The following is a 27,500-nucleotide window of genomic DNA, read 5'->3' as shown; positions in this document are numbered from 1 at the left end:
TTATTTCATTGATTGATTGATTGATTGATTGATTGATTGATTGATTGATTGATTGATTGATTGATTGATTGATTGATTGATTGATTGATTGATTGATTGATTGATTGATTGGATGCAATTAAAATGACCACAGTTAAATGCTGAAGGCCTAGAAAAAGTTTTGCAACCCAAGTCATTTTAAATAGAGAGCAACATATTTTGTATTGATAGGTGTTTATTACAATCTGAAAGTCTAATGCACTTCACTGGAAAAAAACTGAAGCACTAAGTGTAGGGAGGTGGTTAAAGAAATGGCATTGAATATGTCACTAGAGGAAAATAACATGTTATTAAAGACAAATATAGTGCCGAAAAAGATGCTTTAAAAATGTTTGGGGGAAAAAAACAAGAGATTTAAAATAATAAATAAATAAATAAATACAGTTACTGCTGGACGTGTCCGGTACTATGAGAGCCTTTTATTTATATTATAAGCATACACTGTATGGTGTGTACATGAACATATTTGTGTTTCTGTTACAAGCTTGTGTTGTTAATAAGTTATTATTGTAATTTAAACGTTCATATTATTTTTTTATGCTCTAAAACCTACTAAATATTAATAATCTATTCAACTGTTCACTCTCATTATACCTCATAACCAAGCCATTAACACTTCCTATGCAAATATCACAGATAACCCTGAGAAACAATAGCAGTAATTATCTTTGCAATGATTGTCTTTCAGCTCAGTAATGAAACGATGACCTCGAAAGAAAACAAATAATGTTTTTTTTATAAGAGTAATCATTTAAAAATCCCAATTATAATTTCCGATGGTGATTTACCACCTGAACTGATCAGTTATTAGCTGAATTGTGTCATAAATCAAAGATTCAATTTCACTCTTGTAGATACACCAATATGGGGTCGCTGTGATATCAGATCAAACAATGGGAAGTTAATTGGTTTGGCTCTATAGGCGAGATAATAATCATCTCTTAAAATACCCTGTTAGGATCAGAATTACATCCGTTTTTCACTCAGCAAATAAATTCGCCCCTATTGCATTATTCAGTCATACAGGGGAGGAAAAAAGTAAATGCAATTCTGAATGCCTTTCTACATCTTTATAGGGATGATGGGGAAAAACACAAAACGGCTGAGACTCAAATGTTGAAGTTTGAGTGTGGAAAATGGAGGTTTGAAGGAGATTAATGGGATTTTTACACTGGACGTTACAGGCTTGGAATGCTAAATAAGATTAAGACTCAATTTGAGATTAGATCTGAGAGCTGATGACCGCAGAATGGCAATCTGGACGATGAAGAGAGTGAGAGAGGGAGAAAACGTTTGATTGAAGAAGCATATAAACTAGGACTGCAAAATGCTGGTAAATATATGTGATATAATTTTTGATATGAATACAATTTTATATGATGATTTAAATAACTTTATTTGAGTATTATTGATAGGGAGTGCCTCTGCATAAAATCTAAACAAATACAAATAACAGATACACTAAAGGGCAATCCAGAGATATGAACAATCCTCCAGCCATTCACTCAGACTACACCAAATATCGATGCTGAAATGATTTATTGCGCAGCCCTAATAAAATCCTCTACAGGACAGGGCTCTCAGCTTCAGTCTGAACACCCACTGGCCATTCTCACACCGCCTGATGCATATTGAGCTCAAAAATAGCAAGAGTTTTCTCAGAAGCTCAATCTGCAGTGTGATTGTGAACACAATTTCCTGGAGTCGAGCTGCCCTGGGTTTTTATAGGCCCGCTGGGAAACAAAGTTGTGTTTACAAGGTGTTGAGCTGCTCCTGTGATGATGAGCGAGAGCTTGCAAGAACTAGGATGGATTGGCCAGGTTTTCCGGAGATGAAATTCAAATCACAGACATTTAGAGTTTGTTTGTGGGTCTTATTTGGTTGCTGGTAAACAGGATTTCTTTGAATAGTCAATGTTTTTTTTATTTTTTTTTCTAATCACACATTTTTTTTTTTTTATAAGTCACATTTTTATGTATATTTAAAACTTGTATATCATATTGATTGAATGCAATAAAGATGTTGAATACTTTAGATGTTTAGTATTTTTGCTGTATATTAGTATATTCAAGTATATTAGTATAAACTAAAATGTGCAATATTTAATGATTAGAACTGATTTAAAATATATAATAATTGGATAATAAAATAATAAACATGCTTAATAATGCTTAATAATCCATCCCAATACAACCCAACCCAACCACATACTTCCATTCATCCATCCATCCATCCCAATCCAATCCATGCATTCATCCATCCCTCCATCACAATCCAATCCATCCATCCACCCATACATCCATCCATCAGTCCATCTATCAGTCCATCCCAATCCCATCCATCCATCTATCCATCCATTCAGTCATCCATCCATCCATCCATCCATCCATCCATCCATCCCAATTCAATCCATCCATCCGTTCATCTGTCCATCCGTCCGTCTATCCATCCATCCATCCATACCAATCCAATCCAATCCAATCCAATCCAAAAATACATCCATCTCAATCCAATCCAATCCAGACCTGTCCAATCCAATCCAATCCATCCATCTATCCCAATACAACCCAAACCAACCCCATACCTACATAGATCTCAATCCAATTCAATCCATCCAATCCATCCATCACAATACAATACAATAAAATACAATACATCCCAATCCAATCCTTTCCATCCATCCCAATCCGAGCCAATCCAACTCAATCCATTCCAATCCAATCCATCCATCCATCCATCCATCCCAACACAATATAACCCCATACTTCCATCCATCTCAATCCAATCCAATCCATCCATCCATTCCAATACAACCCCACCCAACCCATAAATTCATCCATCCCAATCCAATCCATCCATCCATCCATCCATCCATCCATCCATCCATCCATCCATCCATCCATCCATTCATCCATCCATCCATCCATCCATCCATCCATCCATCCCAATCCAATCCAATCCAATCCAATCCAATCCAATCCATCCGTCAGTCTGTCCGTCCATCCATCCCAATCCAATCCTTCCGTCTATCCGTCCGTCCGTCCGCCCGTCCATCTATCCATCCCAATCCCATCCATCCATCTATCCATCCCAATCCCATCCATCCATCTATCCATTCATCCATCCATCCATCCATCCATCCGAATCTAATCCATCTGTCCGTCCATCCGTCCATCCCAATCCCATTTGTCCATCCATCCATCCCAATCCAAGCCAATCCAATTCACAAATCCATCCATCCCAATCCAATCTAGTCCTGTCTAATCCAATCCAATCCATCCATCTATCCCAATACAACCCAAACCAACCCCATATCTACATCCATCTCAATCCAATCCATCCATCACAATACAATACAATACAATACATCCCAATCCCCACCCCAACCATCTATCCATCCATCCTAAGCCAATCCAATCCAATCCATCCATCCATCCATCCATTCCAATACAAGCTAACCCAACCCAACCCCATACTTATATCCATCTCAATCGAATCCAATTCAATCCACCCAGTCCATCCATTCATAACAATACAGTGCAATACAACACAATGCAATACAGTGCAATACAATACAATACAATACAGTGCAATACAACACAATACAATACAGTGCAATACAATACAATACAATACAATACAATACAATACATTTTTCCATCTCAATCTCATCCATCCATATATAAACAAAAATATATGTATATGTACTGTAACATTCAAATCTAGCAGTGGAATAGTTTAGGCATTAATTATTTAAATTATTACCTTTCCAGTTGTAAGATATACTATTTTAGCACATCAAAGTATGATCTTGTTTTATTTGGTCTGTTTTGCTATTTCCGTCACTGATTTCTGGCCTAAATATAATCCAGAATAAGCTCAAGATTAAGTTAAATGCTTCTCTAATCTAAGCAGAGTAAGATGTGGGACATCCACTGACCTGTCTGAAGAACTCCTCCAGCAGAGACGTGGTCCAGCGATAGTGCATGTTCCAGTTTTTGGCAGGGTGGCTGATGTCGGCGGTGTGCAGTAACAGTGATAAGGCCTTGGGTTTATCAATCCTGCAGAAGACAGAGATTAGTGTCCATCCTGTCATTATGTGAATATCAACATCTGGAGATCTTTTCAGTGTAAGACTTCTGAAGATTTGGCTGATGTGGGCTTCCCAAGAAAATTATAGTTTTTATTTTAATATTCATTCATTTCAAATTTGCCATAAGTGTGTACTTTGCTTTGAGAAGTGATGGGGACACAAAATAGGGGAGCATAAGGATTTTTGTTGATCAATAGTTTTAGTCTTAGTGTCACATCCGTCAGTGACCACCTGAGGGCGCTGTAGTGCACCAGGACTCAGTAGGCACTACAGCGTCCCAGGAAAGACTACACTTCCATACATACCACGCGCATATACCGGAACATATACACTGACCTGTCATCACATCTGTTCTGTGTTACCGTTGATTATCTGGACTATTTATACAACCATTCCACCTCTGTTTGGGATCGCGTCGTTTGTCTACTTTGTCTGCCTTGTCTTTCCTGCCGCAGGGTTTCTAGTAAGTCTAATATTCGAGTTTTGATTCCTGAGCCCTGTCTCTGTTTTATGTTTCTTGTTTTGTTGTTTATTTGTACTTTGAGCACCTTGTTTCTCTGTTGATGCGCACTGTAAATAAACCGCACTTGGATCTGCACCTTTTTGTTTCCGTTTCAATCCGTAACGTGACACTTAGGCCCTGTTTACACTAATTTGTTTTAGTTTTAAAATGGCGTTTTAGTATAACAATGATCCACGTCCATACTAACATTTCACCTAGCGTTTCTGAACAGATCACTCTGTCATGCGCTGCAGCGTATGCAGACGCCTGAGCTCCGGGCAGTCAGTGGGTGAGCACATCTCCACATGTGAAAGCAGCGCACGTCAGACAGTTTATCAAGGATCTACTGCTGGATCTCATCTCACTATAGTTGTTAAACTTGATATTTAATTAAACTTGTCTCTAATGACTTTTCTGTCTTTTGAATCTATTACTTGTTCTCAGGTAGTGTGTTTTGGCTGAGTGCAAAAAGAAGTTCATTTATGTACTTACTATTTAACTACTATTAAAACTGATATTCAGCAAAAGAGAGGGTATGTTTCATATTTTTCAATGAAAATGAAAGCACACAGTAATGTTATAGGCTCTGTTTTGTTAAAAATATGCATACAGAAGATGATGGTCATAGAAATATGTAGCTTCATGACGCCTCAACATTTTTGGTGTCGGTTAAATTAATATCAAAATGAAAACAGGCAGTTCCTTATATCATGTTTTTATTTTATTGTTAGGACAGCCACATAGCCAGGGTGAAGTGAATGAGGTTTATGAAGTACACTGTTCCCTTGAAGAGTTACCCGACGTGTCCTCGGGAGTTTATTTTTCATATACTTACAAGGAAAGGATGCAAGACTGAAGTTTGTGCACTTAATAATTAATTAATTAATTAATTCCTTACATTTATATAGCACTTTTTTAGACACTCAAATCGCTTTACACATTGTGGGGGAATCTTCTCATCCACCACCAGTGTGCAGCATCCACCTGGAGGACCCGATGGCAGCAATATTGCACCAGACTGTACACCACACACCATTTGATTGGTGGAGAGGGGACAGAGTGATGAAGCCAATTATAATATGGGGATGATTAGGAGGCCATGATGGACAGAGGCTTGTGGGCAAATTTGGCCAGGATGCCGGAGTTAAACCCCTACTCTTTTGGAAGGACATTCTGGGATTTTTTACAACCTTGGTTTAACGTCTCATCCGATAGACGGTGCTTCCTGAGCAATATAAAGTCCCCTTCACTCACACAGACCCTAGGTTGAGCGCCCCCTATTGGCTTCACTAACACCACTTCCGGCAGCAAACTGGCTTTTCCACGTGATCTCCCTTCCAGGTATTGACCAGGCTCAACCCTGCTTAGCTTTAGTGGGCAAACATGTGAGAGTTACTGAGAGCTAGCTGCCAGCTAATATTATACCAGATCGTTTTCAGATGTCTCCGTTTTCCCCCCATCCACATTGAGATTAAGCAACAGCGTTTTAAAACAAAAACAGTCTCTCCAACATTTCCAAAATGCTCCATGTTCAGGGTTTCGAAAACTCTGGGGTAGTGTGGTCGGAAGGCATAACCGTACAAAAACATTTGCGTTATAAAACTAAAATGTATTAGTGTTTACAGGGCCCTAGTTTTAATTTCCATTTACTGAAATGAATAACCTTGGTATGGTTGTACGTACCCTTCCGGCTGCTGGAGGAAGTTCTTCATGGCTTTGATCTGCTGGAAGTGGCAGGACATGTCAGTGGCTAGAACCATCTCCACCACCAGAGTCCGCAGCTCTCTGTGACAAACACAAGTCTTCAGTGTGGATATTACTGCAGGTTGTATTGGTCTACAATCAAAAAATAAATTTCTAAATAATAAAATAACTGAAATGTTTTTTTTTTTTTTTAAGTTTTTTGCTTCTTTGATATATATATATATATAGTTGAAGTCAGAATTATAGGCCCCTCTGTGATTTGTATTTTCTTTTTTATATATATCCCAAATGATGTTTAACAGAGCAAGGAAATTTTCACAGTATGTCTGATAATATTTTTTCTTTTGGAAAAAATCTAATTTGTTTTATTTCGGCTAGAATAAAAGCAGTTTTTAATTTTTTAAAAGCAATTTTAAAGACACAATTTTTAGCCCCTTTAAGCTATATTTTTTTCCTGATAGTCTACAGAACAAACCATCGTTATACAATAACTTGCCTAATTACCCTAGCCTGCATAGTTAACCTAATTAACCTAGTTCAACCTTTAAATGTCACTTTAAGGTGTATAGAAGTGTCTTGAAAAATATATAGTAAAATATTATTTACTGTCATTATGGCAATGTTAAAATAAATCAGTTTTTAAAAATGACTTATTAAAAATAATATGTTTAGAAATGTGTTGGAAAAATCTTCTCTCAGTTAAACAGAAATTGGGGAAAAAATAAACAGGGGTGCTAAAAATTCAGGGGGGGGGGGTAATAATTCTGACTTCAGCTGTGTATAACAATACACTCAGCTCTAAATATGATGTGTATCACAATATGATATTCAAGATACAATATGCATCACAATATTTTATTTATATTTAATTTGCAAAATCCAACTTTGTCGACCATAAAAAACGGTATCATGTCTTTTGCCATAAATACTCCTATGCATCTCGTTATTTCTTTAGCTTTGGCACTTAAGTGTGACCCTCGATTGCACTTTGGCGCTGTAGTGACGGCTTTAAATGGCACATCATATTTGTTGTGATCGCAGCTTTGTTTGACAGCATTTTTTTACAGTGTTTACACACAGTTTGTGTTTTGTCTATTTTCTTGTCTTGCATGCTCTTCAGTGACTGGAAATCAAAATGTTGCCAGATGTTGGACTTATAAGAGAATGAGACATCCTCTATTTCAATATGCACACACCCACACACACACATATATATATATATATATTGTAGCGAGTCGGGTAATACCACGTCGCCCTGGGCACAAATCCACACCAGCTGGATCATTCATCAACCCCGGATCGCTCACAGCTGGACCTCATCAGCCAGGGAGAGATATAAGCCAGCCCCACACAGGAAGAAGTGAGCTTCATTTCACATGACTCCCTGCGCTAACGCTTGTCTCTCTCTGTCTCTCCCACAGCCGAATCCAGCTCGTGACCGATCCAACACCATACCTCTCACCAGTCTTCACCTTCTCCCCGGAGCACTTGAGCACGCACCTCTAAGAAAAGCACTCATTCACCCCTTTACCACTTGTAAATAAAAGCACCCTCCGGGGCATTGTTTGTAACTTCATCTACAGTGTTTGTGTTTTCCCTCTGCCTCGCTACAATATATATATATATATATATATATATATATATATATATATATATATATATATATATATATACATATATATGGTTATTTAATAAATAATATAAAAATAAAATAAAACTTTTCTGTTTTTCTTTGACTTTTACTTTCTTTTACTTTTTTAATTAATTTGCACTTATAATATTTCAGCAAAGTTTGAAGTCTGCTACACATTTCTGACCTCCAGTCATCTTTGGACAGATTGTAGAGGATGTTCATTTCATCATCTTCCTGCAGGAGTCGATACGCTGCGCTCACGTGGTGGTTTTCCTGAACAGCACGGTCATTGTACAGTATGGCAGTGTCGGATCTGTAAAACACACATTAGTGCTGTTGAACTACACTGATGTACTAGCTCTGCTGAACTGAATGGTAGCAGAGTGTAATTGCTGGAGTACCTGGTCTGTATGTGGAAGTTGTTGGTGGTTCCTGTGTGTTCATAATCGTGCACAGCGGCAGCAAACAGCATAGCGAAGATTTCTAACTCGGTTAACCAGTGCTGGATAATAAGAGATGACAAGAGAAACAAGAAAAAAAATCTATATTTTAGTTTTGTATGGTATTATAATCTACAATTTGAGTAACATAAGCTATGTTTCCATCAACCTATTTTTAAGTGCAATTTTGAATATTGCATGAAAAATGTGGAAAAGAAGGGATAGTTTACTCAGAAATGAAAATGTACTCACTTTTTACTCACACTTAAGTGGTTTCAACCCTTTATGAGTGTCTTATTATCCTTTTTTATTTTAAGATACAACTCAAAAGAGTCATTCAGAAAAAAAGATCACATCAACATCACATTCAGGAATCAAATTATACTGATTGCTTTGTTTATTTCATATACAAACAATCGTAACCAATCATTCATTTAGAAATCAAACCTTACTGGTTCATTCTTTGCTTTATAAATAAAGACCAGGGGCCTCATGTATCAACGCTGCGTACGCACAAAAACTTTGCGTACGCCAGGTTTCACGCTCAGAATCGCTCACGTTTGGAATTACTAACAATGAACTGAACGTGGGAATGTGCGCAGCTTCACGGCAGCTTTCTGGCAGGCGTACACACATTTTTTGTGCGTGTCTGTTTTATTTCCATTGGCGACTCCTAGAGGCAGTTGTGTTAAATTCCTCTCCACAAAGTGTCTGAGCCTTGCAATCGCAGCTGTATGAGACGGGTTCAGCAGGTATATAAGGTTTCCATACCATACAGTTGACCAGCTAAACATTAAAGCACAACTTGCAGCAGTCGCCTATTTTCCCAATGTAATCTGAGCGATCTACTGCACGCACATTGCTATAAAGACACTATCTGAAGATGAATTTGCATGCGTGAATCAGAAACATTTCCATTCAATAAATGTGCAAATAAAATATGATGCTTATTGATATGAACTTATTGATGATTCCTACTTGTCTTTCTCGTGATAAATAGTTGGCAAAATCTGATATGTAGCGGGGGAAAAAACAAGAAAGAGTTCATCAGACGCTGGATTCGAGCCGAGTTCATGCTCGAACGTATCAATTCATGATCACAAGCGTCTTACGAGCACGCCACTGAGACTGTTAGGCGTCCTGCAACATTTTACAGATATAAACCACACTATTTCTTTTTTTTAATGCACTCAATGCGATATGTTCAGACCCAACTGTGTTGACCGCATTAGCTAAACTCTCCCACTCTATTTTTTTCTTTTGTTGTTAATTCCGGAGAACAAACTTGCAAATAACACTGCTTTTCTCCGGTCTACCTCCGAAAGGAGCACCTCCAATTCACATTCTGTTCAAAGTTTCTCTTTTTGCTTGATTTTGACATTGCTTTTTCGTTGGGTTTTGCCATTAGCATAGTCATTAGCATATTCATACGGGGGAGGAGGCAGGGAGGGGTTTTGTGCTCGTGCATGTTGCACTCAGTTTCACGTTCATTCAGATGTACAAAAGAATATGCGTGAGATTCGGCGTACGAAGTGTTTCATACATCTGAAATTTTTTCTGCGTACGCACATTTACAGCTTTGTGCGTACGCAATGTTTTAGTAAGATTTCCACGCAAGTCTTTGTACATGAGGCCCCAGCTCTAAAGATCAATTCGTTTAAAAATCAAAACTGCACTGACTGTTTGTTGATTTTAGCATGCAGTCAGAACATGCAAACTTCTTCGCACAGATTTGCCAACTGACCCAGTCGGGACTCGAACCAGCGATCTTCTTGCTGTGAGGTGACAGAGCTAACCACTTAGCCATTGTGTCACCTTTCAAGTACAACTTTTTTTTTTCAGAAAACCATTTCATTATCAGACAATTGCTTATTCGCCTATAAATAATAATATCGTTTTGCTTGAACTGCAGATAAAGCAAGACGGAAATGAAATTATATTAGTTTATTATTCCCTAACGCATTTATTCTCCAGCGCATTACACTATCTTACATTAGCAGTAAATCACCCAAGTGCCAGAACCACAAAAAGAAAATCATCAAGGGTGTAAAATGCTAGTGGGCAAACGATTTGTCAGAGCGCGCCAGTGTGACGTCCTCGCACACATCACGGAGAGGTTAATGAGCCCGCGGCGGGACTGACAGGAGTGTGTTTGGAGACGTTGAGGGAGATTAACTTCCTATTGATTGGTGTATGAGAAGGATTGTAGAGCCAGAGCGGACCTGCTTCCACAACCTCAATAAACACCTCAAGTGTGGTGTCAGTCTTAATAAAACATACTTCACCGGCTTATTCAGTGGAAATAATAATCATAATAAACAACCGAGATGACTCTGCGTACATGGTCAGTTTAGCTGAGCACATTTAAACATACAAACGTGCCTGGAGACTTGAATTTAAACTTTTCTGGTAGAGGATTTAGGTATTGAGCAATTCCAGTGTTATGGATGCAGTAAAATCTCAAAACATAAATTCACATAGAACGTATACACTTACCGGTCACTTTATACTAGTACCGGGTTGGACCCCGTTTCGCCTTCAGAACTGGCTTAATCCATCATGGCTTAGATTCAACAAGCTACTGGAAATATTCCTCAGAGAGTTTGCTCCATATTGACATGACAGCATCACGCAGTTGCTGCGGATTTGTCTGCTGCACATCCATGATGCGAATCTCCTGTTCTACCACATCCCAAAGGTGCTCTATTGAATTGAGATCTACTGACTGTGGAGGCCATTTGAGTACAGTGAACTCATTGTCATGTTCAAGACACCAGTCTGAGATGATTCACGCTTTATGACATAGTGTGTTATCCTGCTGAAAGTAGCCATCAGATAATGGGAACACTGTGGTCATAAAGAGATGGACATAGTCAGCAGCAATACTCAGGTAGGCTGTGGTGTTGACAAATGCTCCGTTGGTACTAATGGACCCAAAGTGTGAAAAGAAAATATTGTTAATACAACGCAGGATGGATCCATGCTTTTATGTTGTTGATGCCAAATTCTGACCCGACCATCCGAATGTTGCTGCAGAAATCGAGATTCATTAGATCAGGCAACGCTTTTCCAATCTTCTATTGTCCAATTTTGGTGAGTCTGTGCAAATTGTAGCCTCAGTTTTCAGTTCTTGGCTGACAGGAGTGGCACCCGGTGTGGTCTTCTGCTGCTGTAGCCCATCTGCCTCAAGGTTGGACGTTCACGTTGAGAGTTCAGAGATGCTCTTCTGCAAACCTCGGTTGTAACGAATGTTTTTTTTGAGCTACTGTTGACTTTCTATTAGCTTGAACACCTTGATTAGTTGGATCAGCTGTCTTTGATTAAGGTTGGAGCAAAACTGTATAGAGATGCGCCCCTCCAGGAATTGAATTTGAGTCCTATGAGTTTGAGTTTAATGGTCAGATGGGAATAGAGCAGTTTCATAAAAATGTCAACCTTGCCATGAAAAAAATTAAGTTTTCACCAAAATAGTGAAACCCTTTCTAAGTTTTCTTGTGGAGGCTGTGTAGCTGAGTTTGAGACCTATGCCATTAAAGGAGTCATTTGATGCGATTTCAACTTTTCCTTCCTTTATCTTCGAAGTGTTGCAAGCTGTTCATTCATAGATAATGTTTATGAAGTCTTATGAGGCATGTACACCGGATGCGAATGTTCAGAGTAAATTTCAATATAACATTTTTTAACAGTTTACTCACTTAATTTCCACATGAAATTCACTTCATAACTTCATATGCTCGTGGAAGATATACAATTTCACTTACGACCATGCCAGTCTTGAGCAGGAGGTAATGCACAGTCTGTGTGACGTCTGCGGCGTGGATCAGGTTGTGGTAAGGGTTTCTGTGTTTACCGTAACCCACCTCCAATGCCTCCACAAAAGACACCAGAGCAGAAACGGGAATCTAAGGAGAAGCAAAAAAGATGCTAAAACAGGGTTTCTGCAGGTTTCACCAAGTGTATTTTTTGTCTTGAAAATTTAAGACATTTTAAGACTTTTTAAAGACTCTGCTCAAACAAAACTGTTCTGGTGAGACCCGAAACCCTCATCTTTATGTAAAAGTCATTTTTCAAATTTACTGGACAAAAGTGTGGTTGGCAAAAATCAAGCAGAATGTTGATCCTCTGCTTATGCTTTTGTTCTATATTTATCTATAATTTATTTTTGGCTATCAAACTTTAAAGAGACCTTATTTACAAACCTCTCTGAAAACAAAAGTAGATATTTTGTGAAACTTTGGAAATCCATAGTAGAAGAAAAAGATCACCTTGGAATTCTAAGGTTCAATCTGACATTTTAGTCAAAATTGAGTTATTGACATATTCTTATTAAATGAGAACTTATTTACATTATGGAATTTTTTTATAAGTGGTTTATATTATAAGACTTTTTATTTAAATAACAAATGTTACACACATACTGTTTGCTATGGAATGCAAAAACTTTAAAGCTTAATATCTCAAAATCATTCAGAACACAGATAGAACCTAATAATTCCAAGGTGACGATATATACGATATATATATATATATATATATATATATATATATATATATATATATATATATATATATATATATATATATATATATAACACACACACACACACACACACACACACACACACACACACACACACACACACACACACATACACACACACACACACACACACACACACATACTGTATATATATATATATATATATATATATATATATATATATATATATATATATATATATATATATATATATATATATATATACACACACACACACACACACACACACACACATACACGCACTACCTGACAAAAGTCATCTATCCAAGTTTTAGGAACAAAAAATAATAACTTGACTTCTAGCTGATCATTTGGTATCAGAAGTGGCTTATATAAAAGGCAAAGACCTCTAGACTACGCTTATTTAACCAAAATAAAATATGATCATGCCTTGATTTTTAATTATTTAATTAGGACAGTAAGATCTGACTTTAGAATAAAAAGTCATGCTGCAGTGGAAACAGAATTAATATTGTGAATGACTCCCATGAGCTTGGAGGACTGCATCCATACATCTCTCCAATGACTCAGATCACTTATTAATAAAGTCATCTGGAATGGCCAAGAAAGTGTTCTTGCAGGACTCCCAGAGTTTTTCAAGATTATTTAATTCATCTTCAACGTCTCTTCCTTCATCTTACCCCAGGCATGCTCAATAATGTTCATGGCTGGTTCATGGCCACTCCAGGAGCACCTTGACCTTCTTTGCTTTTAGGAACTTGTAAAGGCTGAAGTACGAGATGGAGCGCTATCCTGTTGAAGAATTTGCCCTCTCCTGTGGTTTGTAATGTAATGGGCAGCACAAATGTCTTGATACCTCAGACTGTTGATGTTGCCATCCACTCTGCAGATCTCTCGCACACCCCCATACTGAATGTAACCCCATGTAGTCCTTCACCAAACTTGACTGATTTCTGTGAGAATCTTGGGTCCATGAGGGTTCCAATAGGTCTTCTGCAGTATTTATGATGATTGTGATGCAGTTCAACATGATTCAATGGATAAATCTACCTTCAGACACTTTTTCAAATGATCAGCTAGAAATCAAGTTATTACTTTTTTCTATTATTATATAATTATTATTTTCTACCATTATTATGTACAATATTGCTACAATAAATGCCATTGATAAACATTGTCCTTCTAGGGAATTTATACAGTATTTGTTTGTTTAGTCATTCTGTGTTGTTAATTAATTAGTTTATGTATTTGTTTGGGTTACAGTGTAAACAATATCTGTATCTTTACTATATTTTATTCCCGCTATTATTAAACAAATAAAGAAAACTGTGCTTTTGAAATCATGTACTTTGGCTTTTTTTAATGTGAACAAACATAGCATCTTACCTTAAAGCGATTGATTAAGTCATATCTGGTGAGAAGTTCATAAAAAATAAATTTGAGTGAATGATCTCCGCTGGCATCATTCAGTGTGAAGACATCAAAAGACCACGTGTCCACATGCTAAACAAACAAACAAGACAAATAAAACAGTATATTAACATCTTTACCAATATTATCATCTATAAAATGACCATTTAGTACCAAGATTTATGTAGTACCGACATCAAATGATTAGTTTTTATTGAAAGCCTGCATTTGATTGGCCGAAAAATACTGCATATATTCTGAAAAATGATTACAATTTAAAGTAACAGCCTTCTATGTCCATTTACTTAAAAATGTCATTTACTTTTGTGAAGTTAAGCTGAATGTTAAGCATCATTACTCAAGAGTCACAAGATCAAGTGTCATTATTGATCAATTTAATGCTTCGCTGCTTAATAAATGTATGAATTTTCTTCAGGGGGAAAAAAAACACACTCTAATATAAATAATTACATATAATTTCCCACAGGACCACAAAATCACACATGAGATCTCTCTGCATTTCATTTGACTTCGTTTGATGATTCCAATAAATGCGATAAGATGTTCCCCATCCTTGCGGCTTTCACATTATGTAGTAATACCAACCTCATTTCTTTTTTTATAAGGAATAAATGACTTTCGCCTCCTTTATAAACAGGGCCTATGATGAATGCTACGTGATTCTATCATTGTGCTTATCAATCCCGAGTCATGAAATGAGCATTGGTAATAATACTGGAGATCTGCTCCACATTATGGCCGCCTGTGGTTTATTCATTAAACTGCGTTGCCGTTTTTTTTCCCAGCATCCACTCTCAGTTTGACCCCGGCGATTTTTCATCTCGTCACTTTCAAAGAAAGTTTGGTGGAGGTTTGATTAGTGGGTTGCAATGAACATTTGCAAAATGCTACATTAAATATTCACATCCGCAGATTGGAATATTTGTCCTGCACTCCGTCTCAGTCATGGCTGAGAGATTTCAATATCTCCAGGCTATATGCTAAGATATACACATATATATGCAGATTCACTGACTACTGAGAGATCAAGAGAGGGAGAGAGAGAAAGAGAAGCCATATTAGTGTTTTTTTACTTTCTTATTTGTGTATGCATTTATCCAAATTGTAATTGTGTGGGTTTTCATGTATGTATACAGTATATGTCTGGCTGACGTCAGTGTCCAACGTCCAACCAGAAATCAACCAAATATCAACGTCTTAAGGCTGATTTATACTTCTGAGTCAAGTGCAAGTGTATGCATATAGTGTGGCTGACGCTGACAGGCACCTCTCAAAAAATGTAAATACACAATGTGCAGCTCAAGCTCTGTGATTGGTCAGTTCGGTAGCTGCGCCGAGTGTGGGCGGTGCATAGAGCTGGGAGCCAGATAGATTGTTTTAACCCAAGCTCATTTTGGAAACGTAGCCCCGCGGACGTTTCTGGAGGCCGCGATTTACGTGGCCGGAGGTACGTAAGGCCGCGTTTAGTTTTTTTCGAGCGAACGCTGCGGGGTGGTGTGGCGCCGGAGGCCCCGGAGGAGGAGCCGGCCGCGGAGGACGACGACCGGGATCAAGTCCGGGGAACATCGGTTCCGGAAATCAGGTAAGACGAAAAACGGAATCCGAAAAATAAGGGCGAGAACTAAAAAAAAGTTAAAGTTGTTCCACGTCCGCTGACTCCCACCTCCGAATGAGCGAGTTTTAGCTTGTTTTACATTAAGGTAGGATTCAGAAAAAGTAAAACACCCGTGAAGAAACTTGATGCTGAGGAACATAACATAACGTTCTGCCAGCTAGCGTTTCGGAAATGTTATTGCAGAGCAACACAAAAGCACACAGAAGTATAAATGCACAGCTACAAGCAAGGAATGCGCCATGGGTCACGACAATCGCATGATGCAGAAGTTTAAACCAGCCTTATGACGTTACAGCAACACAGTGTGGATTTTGGTTGCCATACCTGACAAATAAATGTCAGAATTTGACGTCAATCTGACAATGGTTTAAGATGTTGACTTGATGTTGGATTTTGGTTATTTTCCATAACAACCTAAAATCAACGTCCTTTGACTTCATTATTGGAGGTCAACATAACGTTTTCATTAGATTCTGGCTAGACGCTGAATTTTGGACCCCTGACATCGGAATAAAAATGGAAGAAACTGATAAGAAAATGTTTTGTTTTCCTTTTCTGTTGAATTAAAGACATGAGAGTGTCAAAAATTTAATTTACAATATTAAATTTATACTATTATTATAAATACAAATTTAATAAATGTTGCACAATTTATTAGAAAAAATGTATATATAAAGAATGATAATATTTATCCAATATTTATCCAGGTAAAACAAATTGGGTGAATAAGATTTTTTAAAATTTAATAATCTTATTCAACCAAATTAACGGTAGTTTTATTTATTTTAAATTTAAAAATGTACAGTTGAAGTCAGAATTATTACCCCCCCCTGAATTATTAGCCAACCTGTTTATTTTTGTTTAACAGAGAGAAGATTTTTTTCCAACACATTTCTAAACATAACAGTTTTAATAACTCATTTCTAATAACTGATTTATTTTATCTTTGCCATGATGACAGTAAATAATGTTTTACTAGATATTTTTCAAGACACTTCTATACAGCTTAAAGTGACATTTAAAGGCTTAACCAGGTTAATTAGATTAACTAGGCAGGTTAGGGCAATTAGGCAACTTAATGTATAAAAATGGTTATTCTGTAGACTGAAAGATAGATCGAAAGATAAATATAGCTTAAAGGGCCTAATCATTTTGACCTTAAAATGGTGTTTAAAAATTAAAAACTGCTTTTATTCTAGGCAAAATAAAACAAACAAGACTTTCTCCAGAAGAAAAAATACTATCAGATAAACTGTGAAAATTTTCTTGTTAAACATCATTTGGGAAATATGTAAAAAAGAAAAGAAATTGTAAATGGGGCTAATATTTCTGACTTCACTTGCATATAAATTGGCCTTATTAACATCATACAAAACTCATACAACAAGAACTGACCTTCAAATCCATGTATTTGACTTTTTATGTTAAACAAAGGAAGAAAATAAGACTGAAACTAATTAGGAAATGTACAAAATTTTGAAGTTACATAATTTCAAAATATTTTAATAACACCCAGTAAGACTCCCATGAGTATTCCAATAGCTGCCATAAAAAGGGTTAAAGTGTAAAAAAACCAATTAGTTTTATCAGAGATTATTACTAATATTAAATAATATAAACCACCGGTCAAAAGTTTGGGGTCAGTCATATTATTATTATTATTTTTAATTATTCTGTTCATCAAGTCGGCATTTATTAAATGCAAAAAATTTTTTAATTCTTAAATATTTGTTACATTTTTAAATAACCGCTTTTTTGTATGCAGTTTTCAAATGAAATTATTACTCTAATCATTATTGCTTTAATTACTATTAACCTTAATAATAATAATAATAATAAAAATAATAATAATGATTATGATGATGCTTTTAATAATAATAATAATAATAATAACAATAACAATAATAATAACAACAACAACAATAATAATAATAATAATAATAATAATAATAATAATAATTATTATTATTATTATTATTATTATTATTATTATTATAACAATAATAATAATAAATATTAGAGTGATTTCTGAAGGGTCGTGTGACTCTGACAACTGGAGTAATGAAGCTGAAAATTCATCATTAAAATTACTTGAATAAATTATTCATATAAATTATGAACTAGTTTTGAACAGTTATTTTATACTGCAATAAAATTTCACCATTTTGCAATTTGTTCTGTATTTTTTATTAAATTAATGCAGCTTTGGTGAGCAGAAGAAGCTTATTTTAAAACATTTAAAAATCGTACTGATCCCAAATTTCCGGTAGTGTATATATATATATATATATATATATATATATATATATATATATATATATATATATATATATATATATATATATATATATATATATATATATATATATATATATATACACACTTATATATTTATATTTTTATATTTTATATATTATTTTTAATATACTTTTACAACCGGATCTGATCCAAAAATCTATGCATTTTTCCTATAAGAATGATTTCTGAAGGATCATAGAAAAAAAAATCAGCATTGTAACACAGACCAGTTATCTAAATTGTAATTATATTCCAGAGTTTTAAAGTAAATACATGCCTGCATCTGTGAGCAAAAGAGACTTCAAAAACATAAAAACACATTCGGCTCTTCACATCTATCTACCTACGTAAAGGGACAGTTCTTGTGTGGATTAAACACACTTAATATAAACCAAAGTCTTCATTAGGTTCAGCATATTAACATTTCTATTTAGAATAAGTAGATGTAAACAGCAAATTATGGCTAGTGTTTGGCAAGAACATCTGTATTAGTATTCTACGGCTTCTCCCAGTCACATATAGACACTTTATACAGTAACCTGCAGATAAAGCAATCAGAATAGACTCGCTCAAGGGCATAAGAGTTAGAAGAGACTGCAGGAGATCTCAACTCCATTCTGAAGCTCTACCCTTTGAGATACCAGCCTAGAGGCTTAACCACCGACACAGCGACTTATTCAGTTTATTTGACTTTCATCTGCGCTCCTCAGAATGTGACAGCTGGAATTTAAAACAGTTTGGGTGTTTACAAAAAATGGATGTTGAAAGCGTTAGATTACCTGCACAGTGGCAAGCTAATTCAAATGGTGCTGTTTTATTGCTTTCTAATTTGTTTTGAAGGTCTCCTGCAACGGGTTTACAGCAATTCAAGGTCAAAAAAATGACTTGAGTTCCTCATAGCGTTCACTTAAGCCCCAGATCTTTTCTCAGATCCTTGAGACTTGATTTTGAATTTGTTGAAGAATCCAGTCTCAGTCAAATCAGCATCTGAGAGACTATTCTGCTCTGATTGGTCACATGGGTCTACCTCGCACTGATTGGTCACATGGGTCTACCTCACACTGATTGATCACGTGGGTCTACATCACACTGATTGGTCACGTAGGTCTACATCGCACTGATTGATCACGTGGGTCTACATCACACTGATTGGTCACGTAGGTCTACATCGCACTGATTGGGCACATGGGTCTACATCACACTGATTAGGCACATGGACCAACTTTACACTGATTGGTCATATATGTCCACCTTCTCTGGATGGTCAGATGGATCTGCTCTGCTCTGATTGGTCATTTGGATCTACTCTGGTCTAATTAATCAGATGGATCTACTCTGATCTGATGGAGCACATGTGTCTACTTTACTCTGATTGGTCAGATGGATCTACTCTCTTCTGATGGGTCATAGGGGCCAATTTTGCTCTGAATGGTCATTTGGATCTACTCTGTTCTGATGGGTCAAATGGATCTTTATTGGTCTGATTGGTCAGATGGATCTGCTCTGCACTAATTGGTTACATGGGTCTACTCTGCTTTGATGTGATCAGATGGGTGTACTCTGGTCTGATAGGTCTAATGGATCTACTCTGGTCTGCTCTGATTGGTCACATGGGTCTACTCTGCTCTGATTGGTTAGATGGATCTGCTCTAGTCTGATTGGTCAAATGGATCCTTTTTGATCTGATTGGTAAGATGGATCTGCTCTGCTCTTATTGGTCACATGGGTCTTCTCTGCTCTGTTTGGTCAGATGGGTGTTCTCTGGTCTGATAGGTCAGATGGATCTGCTCTACTCTGATAAGTCACATGGGTCTACTTTGCTCTGATTGGTCAGATGGTTGTAATCTGGCCTGATAGGTCAGATGGACACATTCTGGTCTGCTCTGATTGATCAAATGGGTCTCCTCTGCTACGGTTGGTCAGATGGATCTACTCTGCTCCGATCAGTCAGATGAATCTACTCTGGTCTGATTGGTCATGTGGGTCTACGTTGCTCTAAATGGTCATATGAGTCTACCTTGCTCTGATTGGTCACATAGATCTACTCTGCTCCAAGCATTTCTGCTAAATGCTTGGTCAGATGAATCTACTCCCCGTTGTTGGTCGGATAAATCTATTCTGGTCTGATTAGTCAGATTAATCTACTCTGCTCTGATTGGTCACATGGGTCTTTTCTGCTATTATTGGTTAAACGAATCTAGTCTGCTCTTATTGGTCACATAGTTCTACTCAGCCTAATTAGTCACATGGGTCTACTCTGCTCTGATTGCTCACAATAAGTCTACCTTGGTTTAATTGGCCACAAGGGTCGACTCTGCTCTGATTGGTCACATGGGTCTGTTCTGCTTTGATTGGTCACATGGGTCTTCTCTGCTCTGACTGGTCACATAAGGGTCTACCTTGAAAATCTAAATAAATTGGTCACATGAGTCTACTCTGCTCTGATTGGTCAGTTGGTCTATCAACTGAACACAAAACTACTTAAACATACAGTCAGCTTTACTACAGCTTTATAGTTATACTTAACTTTATAGTAAGCTTTACTCTCACCTAGTGGTAAAATTGCTCAATTTGACCATTAAGTGTTTAACCATTTAAAGATTTTAAAGCCTACATTTTATAAGTAATTATATAAAAATTCTGACCTTCGAACATTAACAGTGCCTTTTCTATATTCAATTCTATATTTAAAAATCTGTCTTTTTAAAAACTTAATCTGATCTCCTATTAAACATCACTCTCTATTCTATATTCCATTAATTTCCCCATCAATTTTACGGTGTCATTCATTTCCAGCTTGATTCCTCCTTCTCTGAAAGTGCATGCAAAGTGTATTTGTGTTTTGCTGCACAGAAAACAGCATCTTCTTTACATGTCGTCAACACAAACCAAACCCTTCCAGACCTCAGATTCAATTAGTCTTTTAGTCTCAAAGCAGACATTGTTCACTGACAGCCAATGAAGACTTTAGACTGACATTATGCAGATATGTGTTAAAAAATAAAGCTGGAATTACTGATGGATCTTTCAGGCATTTCAAAATTGTTTCTTTCTTTTGGAAGACAACAACTCAATGTATTGTGTTCTTGGATATATAAATCTGCGTACATGCTACATAATCCAGAGTTAGTTTGAGTAGTGTGATATTACTCTGCTTCTGATTTGGAAGAATTTTTAGACAATCAATTTTCATGCAGACTGCCAGGATTTTATCATCACAAAAGGCAACCGAAGAAAATAATATTTTTAAAAGACTGCAGTGCTTCGACTGCAATGACACAAAGGAGTCGTGCGGCCACAAATTGTTAAATCAAAAATGAATGAGAAGCTGATAGCAGAACAGATGAGACTGATAACAGCTCTGAGACGGCCATTCCTGATCAAATCACAGCAGATTGCCGGATGTATAATTTGGACTGTAATTTCATGTGGTGAAAAGTACTAAAACCCACAATATTTTCATTTGTACCTGCATTCTGGATAATTCAGTAGCATTCAAAAGCTTGGGGGTGGTAAAGTAAAAAAAAAATATTTCTGAAAGAAATCTCTTATGCTCAATACTTTGTGATGGAAAAACATAATTTTTTTTTCCTGCAAAACATATGTTCCATGGTAATTTATTCCTGTGATGCAAATCTGATTTTTTAGCCTCCTTACTTAATTTCAGTGTCACATCTTCAGAATTTTTTTTTTTTGATAAATTAAAACCTGCCATGATAAGCCAGTGATTAAAATAAAATAAATAAAAATAAAATAATATGAAAATACTATTTATATAAAATACAATTACTATACAATGAATTAAAAATTATATAAAATAAAAAACTAAAATACAATTAAGCTATCAATTAAAATAAAAAATGTAAAATAAAATGAAAAAATATTTAATCCAAATAAATAAAAATCTATCTAAAATCAAAATAAATAAAATGAAAATAAGTTTTAAAATAATAATAATAATTATAGTAATAATAAAAAAACTATAAAATCTATATAAATCTACTAAACAATCTAAATGAAAAAAATATGAAAATCAAATGTAAAATAAATAATATTAATAATCAGAATAATAATAATATTAACAATGATATAAATATAATCAAAAAATATATCAAATAAAAATATATATCAAATAAAAATCTACTAAAGAATTAAATAAAAAATGTAATGGAAAAATAAAATGTAAAATACTAATAAGAATAATAATACAAATATATAATATAAAATATATAAAATAAAAAATATATCAAATAAATATCTACTAAAAATCTAAATAAATAAAATGAAAATGAAATGTAAAATAATAATAACAATAATAACAATAATAATAATAATAATAATAATAATAATAATAATCTAAAAAGTTAAAATCTATAAAACAAAATAAAAATCTACAAAAAATAAAAAAAATGTAAAACAAATAAAAATGATAGTAATAATAATAATAATAATAATGATGATAATAATAATAATAATAATAATAATAATAATAATAATCTACAAAATAAAACCCAATGAAATGAAGGAAAAAATCTATAAAAAAATCTATAAAATAGAATAAAATGAAAATAAAATGTAAAATAAATAATAATAAAAAAAATCTATAAAATGAAAATCTATGAAACAAAGAATACTAAAATAAAATAGCATGTAAAAAATCTATAAAAAAAAAAAAAAAAGATAATTTACAATAATAAAAATCTATAAAGTAAAAATTAATAAAATAAAATAAACCTGGACTTGAACCCAATCTTGATCTACTGTAGTTAAAATTAAAAATGTACCAATAATACATACCAGTAGTAGTGAACCTGACTAACTAAACCCACAGCATTTCTTTACCTTTCATGTTAACATTGGAATTCAATGTAAAGCAGTGTTTTTTTTTTTTTAAACATTCTAAAATACATTTATATTCAGAGTAGCTGCATATTTATGTTATTTGTATCCACTGCTACCAAATAAAGCATCTCTGCCCTGTCCAAACCGTATGTGCATGTGTGTATGTGTGCCAGGTAACCCAGCTGGCCGAGGGAAAGATCAATTGTGCACTCCGCTTGATTAAACAGGCCTGTTTGCCTGTTTGACTTTGCCATCTAGCCCTCGTTGTTTCTGTTGTGCATTCAAAACGTGTCGCATTCACATGTTTGCATTCACGCTGTGTCCAGGTTATGCATGTGCCTGTTTGTGCATTCGTGCATTTGAGGCTGCAACCCAGAATCCTATTGGTGCGTTGTATTACCTTCAAGGCTGTGATCACACTGGGAGGATAACTCAAGCCCACCATGTTGGAGGTCCGTCGGTACATTCTGTCAGAAAGAGATAACACACGCTTGTCATTTTGGTGCACTTTAGGATACTTTCCCTTGTTTCGTATTGGATGCCCCCTTTAACATTAATATTTGAGTTGCATGCAGTGCTGGAAATAACATAGGAAATGCACAGCGGGGTCACAAATCAGTCTGATCAATCTATCAGAGTCTGCTTAAAATGAATCAGCGCTGGATCAACAGTCTGAAGGCTTCCAGCTGTTCTCTGTGGGACGCCTATATGGGGTTTAAAACTCTTTACTTTAAAGACTTTATAGACACACACATGCTTCTCACAAATATCTGAGATTATACCACATTGATGTTGCAAAATGACGGTTCATGAGAAAATAAATAATAAATAAATAGAAATGTGTGTATATCTAAAGCTAAATTTAATTATATAAAGTGTGTGTGTGTGTTTATAAACAATATAAAAGTGCACATAAAATAAAATATAAAATGAATAACTTAAGCATGCGCACATTTTACAGAAATAACATAAAATAATTATATAAAAATACAATTACTAAAAAATAAGTTACTATTTAAGCTACTATTATATGTAGTATGTGTGTGTGTGTGTGTGTGTGTGTGTGTGTGTGTGTGTGTGTGTGTGTGTGTGTAACTAAAACAAAAAATATGTATTTATACATAATTAAAATAATCTAAAAAAATGTTATAATACTTGTGTAAATTAAAAAATTTAAATATATAATCGCCTCACAGCAAGAAGGTCGCTGGTTCGAGCCTCGGCTGGGTCAGTTGGCATCTCTGTGTGGAGTTTGCATGTTCTCGCTGTGTTTGCGTGGGTTTCCTTTGGGTGCTCCGGTTTCACCCAAAGACATGTGCTATAGGTGAATTGGGTAGGTTAAATTGTCCGTAATGTATGTGTGTGAATGAGTGTGTAGTTAAAAATGTAATAAGCAAAAAAGTATGTGTGTGTAAAAGCTTTCAGAAAATAACAAAAAGTTAAAATAACATAATGTAAAATAAAATAAAAATAATAAAATAAAATAATAAATATATAAAAAAATAATAATAAAAATAAAGACACACACATGCTTTTTACAAATACCCAAGATTATACCACACTAATGATGCTGAAATATGACAATTCATAAGTTAAATATAATAATAATTTTTATGAAAAACTTTAAAGGAAAAGTGCATATCAATAAAATATCAAATAAATAATAGTTACAAATAGCTTAAATTTAAGCATGCACACATTTTATTTTGTGTGTATGTGTTTAAAATGTGTGTATAATTAAAATAAATAAAATAATACTTGTGTAATTTTAATAATTAAAATATTTTTTATATGTGTGTGTGTATGTGTGTGTGTTAAAAAATGTGTGTATAATTAAAATAATATAAAATAATTAAATAAAAATGTTAAAAAAAGTAAAAAAATAAGTATATCATATATTGTTTCATTTTATGTGTGTGTAAAAGCTTAAAAACTAAAAACAAAAAGGAAAAAATACAACTAAAAATAAAATAAAAATAAAAATTATACATAAAAAACAATAAAAATAAAAATATATCATAAAATAAAATAACATTTGAATAATAAAATAAATAAATAATAATAACATAATAAATAAATAAATAAATAAATATATATATATATATATATATATATATATATATATATATATATATATATATATATATACATACATACATACATACATAAATTAATTAATTAATTAATTAATTAATTAATTAATAAAAATGAAATAAAATGTCCTGTTTAAAGTGTATTAGCTCAGTATCAACACTTTTGTTTTCTTTCTGTCATCGGTGGGATGCCTATATGGGGTTTAATTAGTTTCCTTTAAACCCTCACACATACTGTACCTCTCCACAAATATCCCGGCCTGCACTGCATGGACGATGCTGCGAAACCGCGGCTTCTCCTCAGAGCGTCTCAACATCAGCCCCATCTGACGTGTGAAAGTGGACGCCAGCCAGTCGCGCACTTCTGAGGGAACCGAGTCCGACTGGATGTCACTGAGCTCATCTTCTGTGTCCACCAAACGCCTGTAGAAAAAAACACACACACACACACACACACAAACACACACACACACACACACACACACACACACACACAGACACACACACGATTGCTGTCTGAAGGCATTAAATGGGTAAGTCATGTCACTTCTGATCACGTCAGATGAAATTTTAGTCAAAATGCCTCAGAGCAAAAGTGGTGCAAAGAAAGATAAAAATATACAATTCCACTTCAAAAACAATGAGAATACAAACTATCATCTGATCAGCTAAACATGATATATTATCAGCTAATCATATATTTTATAATTATAAAGGCTTCTTAAAACTTCTTAAGGATTGTTAAATACTCAGAATAGATCATTGATTCTGTGATTCATATGGAGAATTGAAGATTACACCACCACTCCCCCACCGGTTTTCACTGTCATTCCTGACGCCACCACTCCCCCACCGGTTTTCACTGTCATCCCTGACGCCACCACTCCCCCACCGGTTTTCACTGTCATTCCTGACGCCACCACTCCCCCACCGGTTTTCACTGTCATTCCTGACGCCACCACTCCCCCACCGGTTTTCACTGTCATCCCTGACGCCACCACTCCCCCACCGGTTTTCACTGTCATTCCTGACGCCACCACTCCCCCACCGGTTTTCACTGTCATCCCTGACGCCACCACTCCCCCACTGGTTTTCACTTTTTCACCAGTTTTAACCCCCTTGTCTTTACTTTCATCCGCGATCCGCTAACCAATCCCCCCACCCCCACCAACTGTTTTCACTGTTGGCCGTGGTCTTCACATCACCAATGCCTCCCCTCCCCCTAGGTCTTCACTTTCATCCACGATCCGCTAAGCATAACCCCCACCCACCCTTTGCCAACTGTTTTTGCTTTCAACCACGACGCAGCCACCCATCCCCCCCCGGTATTTACTTTTGTCCTCGATGCCACCCGCCTTGCCCCAGGTCTTCACTTTCGTTCATGATCCGCCCCACAGTCTTCAATTTTGTCAACAACAACCCTCCTCCACCCTTTTTCATTTTCGTCACCTCCTCCCCAGGTTCTTACTTTCGTCACAATATTTTGAGTGATTTGTTTTATTTTATAATTTGAATTTCGGTCTGTTATGATAAAAGAATCAAAACTCTATATTTATGAAAATTATTTGGCCATTTTGAATGGATCACCGATTTAGTGAATTGCTCAAAATGTGCACGTAATCAAAACAGTTAATTGAAAAAACTCTCTATAATAAAAGAGAACATTGAAATTCACTTATAATTAAACTCAAATGAACATGCTTAAAACTGCTTGGGTAAAATTGAGACAAAACGTTGAGACATTGAAATTGACTTATAAACACTTATAAGATATGCTAAAATGTGCTAGTGTGAATTTTGTGTGGAGTCTTTTAAGATAAGAGAAACAATAAACTCACAATATTTATGATAATTTTATGCCTTTTCGCATGCTTTTAAAATCCTGAAAGCTCTATTTGCTGTAATTCTCTTAAAAAAATAATCAACAAAAAGAGAATAACAAGTGCATTCTGCAAAACTCTTCCTTTTGTGCTCAAGGGAGGGAAAAACAGGCAGGAGTGGATGATGGCAGAATTTAGCATTTAATTTGATGCATGGCACATTTCCTTCTCAGACGGTGGCCAAACTTTCAATTTCTGTCTAAACAAGCGAACCCAAAACAGCGAAAAGACAGAATTACCCAGCACATGCAATTCCTCATGCATTTGCATCTTTATTCAGGCTTTAAAAGGAGCTTTAGGGGTTAAACCATCAAACGCATTCGAGGAACAACATTTTCCTCTGACCCCTGATGTTTGACCCTAAATGTGTTAATTTAATATTTGCTTAGTGAACAAAAATCTCAGTGT

At 35.4% G+C, this 27,500-nt stretch overlaps 1 protein-coding gene across 29 annotated transcripts in view; it reads right to left on the bottom strand.

The window, feature by feature from the left end:
* Positions 1-27,500, bottom strand: part of pde1ca (phosphodiesterase 1C, calmodulin-dependent a) — a 203,529-nt gene that overhangs the window by 29,999 nt on the left and 146,030 nt on the right. For 26 of the 29 annotated variants that reach the window (XR_015525178.1, XR_015525179.1, XR_015525180.1 and 23 more), the window contains 8 exons: positions 25,453-25,635; positions 23,520-23,586; positions 14,320-14,436; positions 12,173-12,313; positions 8,373-8,473; positions 8,156-8,284; positions 6,318-6,419; positions 3,980-4,100 (listed from right to left, as the gene is read on the bottom strand). Coding sequence is in view for 14 of the 29 variants with exons in the window: in XM_087309830.1 (XP_087165956.1) it covers positions 3,980-4,100; positions 6,318-6,419; positions 8,156-8,284; positions 8,373-8,473; positions 12,173-12,313; positions 14,320-14,436; positions 23,520-23,586; positions 25,453-25,635 (961 nt within the window). In the remaining 15 variants the exon portion in view is untranslated. Of the gene's footprint in view, positions 1-3,979; positions 4,101-6,317; positions 6,420-8,155; positions 8,285-8,372; positions 8,901-10,051; positions 11,230-11,325; positions 12,314-14,319; positions 15,986-23,519; positions 23,587-25,452; positions 25,636-27,500 lie in introns of all 29 variants that reach the window. The other 3 variants (XM_087309842.1, XM_087309843.1, XM_087309841.1) reach the window with 2 other exon arrangements.

The sequence above is a fragment of the Danio rerio genome, chromosome 24 (genome assembly GCF_052040795.2).
Source record: "Danio rerio strain M-AB ecotype USA chromosome 24, GRCz13ab, whole genome shotgun sequence".
NCBI lineage: Eukaryota > Metazoa > Chordata > Actinopteri > Cypriniformes > Danionidae > Danio > Danio rerio.
The sequence above is the reverse complement of the archived record's forward strand: the minus strand, read 5'-3'. Positions and strand labels throughout refer to the sequence as shown.